The sequence below is a fragment of the Leucoraja erinacea genome, chromosome 36, assembly GCF_028641065.1.
Source record: "Leucoraja erinacea ecotype New England chromosome 36, Leri_hhj_1, whole genome shotgun sequence".
In the NCBI taxonomy this organism is placed as follows: domain Eukaryota; kingdom Metazoa; phylum Chordata; class Chondrichthyes; order Rajiformes; family Rajidae; genus Leucoraja; species Leucoraja erinaceus.
In genome coordinates, this window is record NC_073412.1 from 7869201 (window position 1) to 7879221 (window position 10021).

The 10021-nt window shown below is 44.5% G+C and overlaps 1 protein-coding gene across 1 annotated transcript in view; it reads right to left on the bottom strand.

Moving 5' to 3' along the window:
• Nucleotides 1-9310, bottom strand: part of furina (furin (paired basic amino acid cleaving enzyme) a) — a 107675-nt gene extending 98365 nt beyond the window's left edge. Inside the window, exon 1 of the mRNA XM_055662599.1 lies at nt 9039-9310. Within this exon, the coding sequence (XP_055518574.1) occupies nt 9039-9212 (174 nt within the window). The 5' untranslated portion in view covers nt 9213-9310. The remainder of the gene's footprint in view (nt 1-9038) is intronic.
• Between the last annotated feature and the right edge of the window lie 711 nt (nt 9311-10021).

Consider the following 10021-nt stretch of genomic DNA (forward strand, 5'->3'; position numbering starts at 1 on the left):
TGACAAGACACTGTGACATTCTAGCCCAATGTGTGATAGAGAAGAGTAATCATAGGTCGCTTGCAAAGTTTGATGCTCCTGTAATGACAGCAAAGCAAATGTTCCCACAGTTGTTTTAACACTGGTGCAAAATTTTACTCTTAACAATTAAAATATCACACCTACACGTGGTTAGTGTTAAAACCAAAATGCCACATCTCTGTAACGTGTAAAAAGAAAACACTTGCTGATTTTTGCCATTCAGGTTTAATTTCACAAGTAGCGTCTCCAGTCTAATAAAAATAGAAGCTTGCATCCTTCTGCAAAACTCATACAACATGCCTCAGCGGGTTCAGGCAGCATCTCTGGAGAAGAGGTATAGGTGACGTTTTGGTCCGAGACTCTTCTTCACTCAACACATTCCCTGAAGTTACAGCGAGTGAAATTCCCGTCACACTGGAATGATGGGAAATGTAATATTTTTGTTGCAGTCATAATTCATTTTGAAGGTCAATGCAAAGTGAACAAAATTGCAGTGGAAAGCCCACTTAAACGGTTGTTAATCATGAGGCTAAGGTGCTCCCAGGTGGAACAAACTTTTACAACGGAGGCTTAACAAGCTACTTCACAGTTTAACCGCATTGTTGCAAGTCTACAGTCCCACGTAGATCCGACAGGTTCATATAGCAAATTGCCTTCCCTGAAGGGCAGTGGGATTTTCTAACATGATCATTACAGTTGCTGATACAACCCTTCTAAAAAAAAAAAATGTAAGTACATTTTAATGAATGTGGTGGAATTTGAACTTGCATTTCAAACAGTCGTGCACTGATGGACATTCACACTGCTACTGTATCTATTTAACAGAGGACAGTTTCCCTTTGTCAGCAATATGCTTTCCCCAGCCAGTGTAAAGTCACGTCTGGAGAGGCTATTTTGAGTTCTGCAAGACTGCGATGTGGTTCTGATCTGTGTTGCTTCTGATGTAGGTTGGGGCACTTGAGGGGTTGAACTGAAACAAAAGCACGAGGTACAGGGATTTACCACTTGCTGCTCATCTGCTTCTCACTTAATGACCATCCGGTCGCCTCAACTCGGTGGGCGGCATGTGGCACAGAGGCATGGGTTCGATCCTGACTGCGGGTGCCGTCTGTACAGAGTGCAGGGTGATTGCTGGTCGGTGTGGACTCGGTAGGCTGGTGCCTGTTTCCACACTATATGTCTAACTCTAAACTAATCTCCACATTCCTATCTCTCCCCAGAACCATTAGATCACCTGCCTCAAATTTTTTTTTAAATAGTCAGGCTCGCTTGCACTGTCGTTGAGGAATGGAATTCCAAAAGGTTCTGGAATAAAGGCTGCAAACTCCATTTGGCCAGGTACATGGATAGGAAAGGTTTAGAGGGATATTTGCTGGGTCCGTGCGATTTGGACTAGCTTGGATGGCAAAGATGAATCGGCCAAAGAGCCTGTTTTCCATACGCTATAACTTAAAAACAAAATGGGCCTCATTTCAGTTTAAATGAGCAACCCTCTTTAAACAGTGGCCCCATTCTAGATTCTGCTACATGAGGAAATATTCTCCCTACAGCCACGCTGGCAAGGTTATTGCTAATGAGACAATATAAAACCAAATGACCTCAAATAGAACATGTTACAGCTTGCGGATATCAATACACTTCATCCGCCTGTGAAATTGATACTTTCAAATCTGCAGAGCTGCACAGTGGAAGTATTGTCAAAGTATAGGAGAAAAATGACACTGACAATTAGCAAACTTTAATGATGACTGTACGCTGAGCTAGATTTAAACATCACGCATTAAAGCCATGGGTACAGTGGCCCGCATGCCCATTGCCAATTACGTAACATTAAGAAAGCCTTAATTTCAGCCTGCTCTGTTTCAAAAGAAATTCTCTTTCAGCTCGACTATTGTTTCTCCCATTGTCCAGTCCCTTCCCATTCAGATCCATGACACAGTAGAGCAGCGATAGAGTTGCTGCCTTACAGCGAATGCAGCACTGGAGACCCGGGTTCGATCCTGACAAAGGGTGCTGTCTATACGGAGTTTGTATGTTTCTCACTTCCCAGGTTCTCCCATGCCATTGATCCCCACCTCACCGGTTGTGTATCCCTGGCATTGTTTTTATTTCAGAATTCAGCATCTGAACCATTTTTGTTTTAAAATGCAGCAATACTACTTTTCAGGTTATAATTTGTTATAATATTCGATTCCATGATTTTTTTGTTTTAAAGTCCTCCAATAGATACATTCTCTTCAAAAAGCAGCAACTACTTGCAAACAAGCTTACTGTCCAACTGCTGTGTGACAACTCACACTAGAAGCCCACTGCTTCAAGCTTACCATCTCCTTCCTGGAAAGTGGCTATTGTTTTTATTGGGAACCACTCCTGAGGTTGCAGGAAATGAGCGCAGGCTTTGTTTAACCCAGGAAAGTGAACACAGTCAATGGGAAATTTGCAGGGTGGGTGGAGAGCAACTAAAATAAATATTTATATATTTTTCCATATTCAATAAGAGCTTCTGTATTCACTCCAGAGATTTGAAATGAATCCAAACAAGAACTAAAGGGCGAGACGCATGAAACTGCAGATGCTGGAAGCTTGAGCAAAAACAGTGTGCTGGAGGAACTCAGCAGGTCAGGCAACATCTGGGGAGGGAAATGGGCAGATGACGTTTCAGTTCAGGACATTTCTTCAGACTCTGCCTAAAATCTCTCCAGAACATCACCTACCCATTCCCGAGGCTAATTCCCAGGATGGCAGGACTATCATATGTTGATAGAATGGAGCGGCTGGGCTTATACACTCTGGAATTTAAAAGGATGAGAGGAAATCTTATTGAAACATATATAAGATTATTAAGGGTTTGGACACGCTAGAGGCAGGAATCATGCTCCCGATGTTGGGGGAGTCCAGAACCAGGGCCCACAGTTTAAGAATAAGGGGTAAGCCATTTAGAACGGAGATGAGGAAAAACTTTTTCACACAGAGGGTTGCGAATCTGTGGAATTCTCTGCCTCAGAAGGCAGTGGAGCCCAATTCTCTGGCTGCTTTCACGAGAGAGTTGGATAGAGTTCTTAAAGATAGCAGAGTCAGGGGATATGGGGAGAAGGCAGGAACGGGGTACTGATTGTGGATGATCAGCCATGATCACAGTGAATGGCGGTGCTGGCTCGAAAGGCCGAATGGCCTACACCTATTGTCCACAGATGCGGCCTGACTCGCTGAGTGACTCCAGCACTTGGTGTTTTACTTAAGTACTTCAGTGCACTGCAGCGATAACTGCATTATCAGGGATCAGTCTTTAACCTGACAGGACGCAACATGACCACACGAATACTTGCGTCATACAATGACAGTGAAACTGTCGACTAATCCCACTCCATTAATAGGCAAGAACAAGGTTTCATGTGAAGAAAATCCCAGTGATGCATGGCTTCCTGAAGCAAAAGGTACAAAAGATTATCAGTTCCTTCCAAACACTGCACATCACATGATGTCTCAAATTACTCTGGACCCATGCACTAACATTCGGGAAATGATCAGTATCCAGGGTTGAATTTCCAAATGCTCTTAGAAGAGCATGTGCGTCCTGGCTACAACAAACATTAACAGGACACTTACTACTGGATCCTGCCTTTTCTTGTGCATTAGAGAGCTCGATTTTACTTATTTCCATCCATGCTTGTAAAAATGAAGACCCACTCTTCAGACAATGCTAACACATCAGTTTCAATACCGATTTACGCATTAAGCAATTGATCAGGCAAACCCGTGGTTTCCACAGTGATAACATGAATACGAATTAAATGTGTTTAATTGTCATAAGTGCTGATAGCAGAACAATGAAATTCTTACTTGCTGCAGCTTAACGGGTAAATTAATGTAATAACACAGATAAATATACAATAATCAATAATGAAGTCAATTAATAATTTGTTTTGCCAGGTAAACAGATTTCAGGCCAGAGTTATGGGCAGACATATCCGCAATATCTCAGATAGCATTTGATAATTTCATAATTAACAGTGGGTTACTTTAAGCTATGGGAGGCTGTTCCGCAGTGAATTGCAGATGCTGGTATATACAACGAAGATAAACACAAAGTGCTGGAGTAACTCAGCGGGTCAGGTAGATTCTCTGGAGAAAAAAGATGGGTGACTTCAGAAGAAGGGTCCCGACCCGAAACGTCACCCATCCTTTTTATCTAGAGTTGCTTCCTCACTCACTAAGTTACTCCAGCACTATGTGTCTCTCTTCTGTGGTAGGATGGAATTGTGCAATGGTCAAACATGAAGTGCATGATTAAGTGAGCACAATCCTGCCCAGTGTTCTAGCCCATGGTAGAGTTTAGAGGCAACAGGAAAACCCAATGATTTTAATTGTTTCTAACAAAGGTATATTTTCCTCTCCAGTTAATCCAAGACATTTTAATCTTTCAGGACTTTATAAATACATGCAATGTTTTAACATTAAACATTCCAGAAGCTGTAAACTCAGGTACAGAATGAACTAAGCAAATAATCACCCGGACAGGTAATTATTCCCTCCCACCCCACATGCCACAATATTTGGGCTACTATTCATGGTTTATTTCTCTAATCTTTAATTTTGTTTCAAAGAATCTAAACCTTTGAATAGTCAGTAAAAGCCACTTGCCAAATCAGAACTTGATCAAACTGAATGGCAATATATTGAACGATACATGTGCATCAAAAAACAACCAAACAACGGACATTTTAAACAAAAACAAAATGCCAGGAAGACTCAGCTGGCCAGAGTGCAAAAACTTTGCAGGAAAAACAAAAAGTTACTTGTTAGTTGAACGTTGCATCAATTAACACTGCAACTTCCTGGGGTAGAAACCGAGAAAGGAAAAGCAATACAACTATTTAATTGTAACTAACTTGAGATAAACACTGCCAATAAATTTAGGTGAACTGCAAAGGTGTCTGTACAAAATTGAATCTTCTGGATCTGCCCGGGCAATTACAGGTACTGCCATCCCCACCATCGAAGGGATCTACAGGAAATACCACCTCAAAAAGGCAGCCACTATCCTCGACCCACATTATCCTGGCTCTCATCTCGCTGGTACCATCGGGAAGAAGGTGCAGGAGCCCGAAAACGGTGATCACCATTTCCAAGAACATTGAACAAGAACAGAAGGAACTGCAGATGCTGGTTTACACCAAAGATAGACAGACACAAAAAGCTGGAGTAACTCAGACAGAAATGTCACCCATTCCTTCTTTCCAGAGATGCTGACTGTCCCGCTGAGTTACTCCAGCTTTTTGTGTTTATCTTCAGTTTGAAGAACAGCTTCTTCCCAGCACCCATCAGGCTCTTGAACACAGCACAAGACTAACAACAGCAACTATGATTTTCTACCGACTGTGTCTTTAGTTGCACTACGCATTATTATGACTACCTGGTATTACTGATATTAATTTATTGTATTATATATTACCTGTATATTATTACATTTACAGGCCTGTTAAGCTGTAGCAAGAATGCCATTATTGCGTTGTCTGAACACTTGACAATTAAACATTCATGACCCTTGACTTCTCAGTGAATACAGAATAGGCTCAAGAGGCTGAATGGCCTTTTCACAATCCTACTGTGCAAAAGTAAACCACTCCTAAATGATTACCAAGGTCAAATATGGCTTTGGGCGCAATTAAACCCACAAATTATTAATGACTTTAAACCACAATTATCCTATTTAATTGTCTGTAAATTACTCAATAGAATGGCAAGTACACCTTCGGATGCATCATGTTTTGAAGATGACTGTACTGCGATATAACTAACCAGTTGTGGAATTTGCAAAACACTTCCTCCTGCACAAGCAGTCAGTGTGTGTTTCAGAAACAACATTTCCAAAAAACATTCCCTGCCTGATATCGAGTTAAGATACAAGAAAGGTCAAGCCAGACCTTCCGGAGCTGATAGCAATCCAGAACAAAAATATCCAACTGCAACAGAAACACACTAGCCAACTTTTCTGTGTAGTTACATTGCTTCCAAACAAACAAAAACTGTGACGGCAGATTTATCCCACCCTGTTATTACAGACTGTTGGCTTTAAACAGGTGCAGAACACAAAGTACTGAAGGAATTCAGCGGGTCAGGCAGCATCTGTGGAGGGAATGGACAGACCATATTTCGGATCAGGAGCCTTCTCAAGATAGATGGGCGTAGAGCAGCTCTATCTGGCAGAAAGCGAGACAGGGAAAACACTGGCTTTAAACAAGTCCTGACCGATAACACTAGATGAGTCAGAACAAGAGACAAGTCTTCTTAACTCCCAGGAATATTTGCAAAAAGAGCACAGTTTATTCATTTTGGGCTGCCATCGGAACCTTGTATCAAGGTCACTGATGTTACAATGAGTGTAGACTCAAAAAGCTGGAGTCATTCAGCAGGACAGGCAGCATCGCTGGAGAGAAGGAATGGGTGACGTTTCTGGTCGAGACCCCCACTACCTCCCATATTTTCTCAGCCACACAAACAACATACCACATCGTACTCCAGGATTGTCTAGCTGTGAATTGCCTTACAATTCCTTGTGGACTTAGATGCCCTCAGACCAGAAGATGGATGTAATGAAGAATACACCTTTTACAGAAATAGTCACTCTCTGCGACACATACTCATAAAATAACCCAATGTGTAACAAGCAAAAAAAAGCAGTTGGCTCACTTCAGGATGAACACGTTTCAAAAGATGAAAATATTTGCACTTTAAAAACTAAAATCTTCGAGGATAGCTGACAGCACAGTAATTTTAAAATTATTTATTTATATTTTATAGAAAACTCTTAAAATACACCTAATCAAAAATTGAGATATTTTAATAATATTACAAATCTTAAACTGTGAAAATACATACAGTAGTTAAAATATATATCTAAGAAACTTTAAAGATCTGAATTATCATAACCTTGAGGCTTACATGAGATTTGAAACAAATAGCTGTGCTTTAAAGTATTAAAGCTCCTATGGAATGGTTTTTTTTGGGTCCTTTTGTTGAAGATCACAAAATGTACGGCAAAATATGAAACTGCAGCTTTACCGTAACACTGAAGTAGTATTGATCAACATGTTAGTGGCGCAGTAGTCATATTACAGTCTGGCAAAGACAGTTCTATTGCATTCATGGAAGAGGAGTTTTCAACATTTGTATCACAAGGAACAAACAGGCAATGAAACCAAACTACGAAAAACCATTGTCCACAGATACGATTTGAGGGCAAAATTATTGCTGATAGAAAGAATTTAAAAAAATTCATTACTACCACTCATTCACACAAGGACAGAACATTGTCATACTTTCAGGTAACACTTTAAAATGATGAATCTCCTAGAGCTAATCACTAGCCAATAAAACTGTTATCAACATTCAAACAAATGTGTATCCCAATCTGCAGCGCCAATGGAAGTTACACTCAGTCTTTGATTCTTTAATGTCTAACAGTAACTTAGGACATGCGGGTGAAAATTATGAACACCAAGAACAAACTTTGTTGGCCCAAATGACAACTACGACACTACAACACACCTGTTTGCAGCAACATCGTACTTCAAGAATCAAGAGAGAATGAGTCAAGAGTGTTTTTTATTGTGCTATGTCCCAGACTTAACAATGAAATTCTTCCTTGCAGCAGCATAACAATATATATATATACACACACACACACACACACACACATATAATCACAAAAAGCTGGAGTAACTCAGCGGGTCAGGCAGCATCCCTGGGGAAAAGGAATAGGCGATGTTTCGGGTCGAGACCTTTCTTCAGACTGAGAGTCAGGAAAGAGTCTCGACCCAAAATGTCACCTATTCATTTTCTCCAGAGATGCTGTCTGACCTGCTGAGTGACTCCAGCTTTTTGTGTCAATATTCGGTTTAAACCAGCATCTCTGCATGCATACATATACACACACACACATATATACATACATATTTATAAACACACACACACACATATGTACACATACATAAAGATAAACAATAGTACAAAAATACAAAACTAATGCCCCCAAATCGATGTAATTCAGAGCTTATTTAAAGGTTGTCGTGTTTAATAGCCTGATGCCTTAAGACCCAAATTACAACCCTAGAACGTAGGAAGAACATAACATTCAAACATCATCAGTCACGCAAGTCCCTTACTCACTGATGATTCCTCCAGAGCCACAACATGTCACAAACAAGGACGAATAACAGAGAACATGCAGAAACAGGGAACTGTTCGGTCACAGTTCTACGCAGAACGAAATTATGTGTTACGGGGAGGGGGGAGCAAATTGAACCAGGCGAAAAACATGTCTCCCACAGGGGCTCTTGCAAAAATAAAGGGCATTTAAAGTGACGACGTGAATTCGTTGTGGCAATTTAACTGGACAGAGGAAACAAAACAACTCGGGGTTTGTGTCAGTATTCTATGAACAAGTTGAATTCACGTTATTAGAAGTTTAACATTATTTCGAAGTTTGCAGGGACATTAATCGCTCTCACCGACTTCTAACAAAACAACTCAGGGTTAGTGTCAGAATCCCGTAACTTTTCTTCTCTACCAAATCAACAGGATTTGTGTCAGTATCCTACAAACACATTTATTACAAGATTGACATTATTTTGGAAGATTAGACTGACAATAATCGCTGTCACTAACTTGGAAGTAAACAACTCAGGGTTTGTGTCAGAGGTGATAACACGTTATTAGAAGTTTAACATGAATTTAGAAGTTCAGAGTGACATTAATCGCTCAAGCTAACTTCTCCCGGGGTGAGGGGGGGTTGGTGGACGGTGCTGCCCAGGCTTGGAGCACCTGAAGCCGGGGGTAGTTGCGGATGTCAACCGGGGGCCGGAGCCGGGACCGCGGCTGTCCGGGGGCTTAGGGCCGGGGGTAGCTGTGGGTGTCAGCCGGGAGATGGAGCATGGGACCGGGGGTAGTTGGAGATGTCAGGCCGGGGACAAGAGCTGGAGAAGCCCACCCGTCCCGCCGCTGGCTCGCTCGCTCACCTGGCCCAGGTAGATGAAGCCGTGTTGCCGGGCGAGCCGCTCCGCCTGCTGCCTCCCGCCCGCCACCTGCACGGCCCAGGTGTTGGTGTAGACGCTCGGCCCACCGCCCGCCGCCACCGCCGCCAGCAGCGCCCACAGCCACACGGCGGCCCCAGCCCCGGCTGCCTGCTCCATAGCTGGCTGCCCGGCCGTCGATCGCTCTGCCTCTCGCTCACCCTCCTTCACACGCCGCCTCAGCGCCGGCTGTCCATGGCGCCGCTCGGGCCGCGCTCTCCCCCCCTCCCCGCCGCCATGACCCGCCCCCGGCCCGGCCCGGCCCGGCCCCAGCCCCGCCCCTCCCCCCCCCTCCACCGGGCCCGCCGGAAGCGCGTCAGCCACCACACACAGCGCGAGAAGCCGGCCTGGCCCCGCCCCCCACCCCCGCCTGGCACCGCCCACACGGGTAAAACCACGCCCACCCGATCTGCCTCGTGACCAAACACCATAGACCACGGGCCAATCCCCGCCCCCCATACAGCCTGGCACCGCCCACACGGATAAAACCACGCCCACCCGGCTGGCCACGCCCCCAAGAGCACTGCCATGTGACCACGTGACCATGGGCCAAGCCCCGTCCCCCACCATTAGACCCCGCCCCCCAACGCCAGGCCTCGCCCCCCCCACAGTCTGGCACCGCCCACACGAACAAAACCACGCCCCTAGAACGCTGCCATGTGACTACGGGCCAAGCCCCCACATGACCCGCCCCCACAGCTAGGCCCCGCCCAACGGAGCATGACCCCGCCCCCCACGACTAGGCCCCGCCCCCACACAGCTACTAGGCCACGTGACCATTGACCAAACCCCGCCCCAAAGGGTCTATAAGGCTCCGCCCAATGGTGCTGGCCCCACCCCCACAGCAATGCCCACGTGACCTTAAGCCGAGCCCCCCCCCCCTCCTGTGCAGCCCCACCCCCACGGGGGAATGACCCCGCCCTGACCCC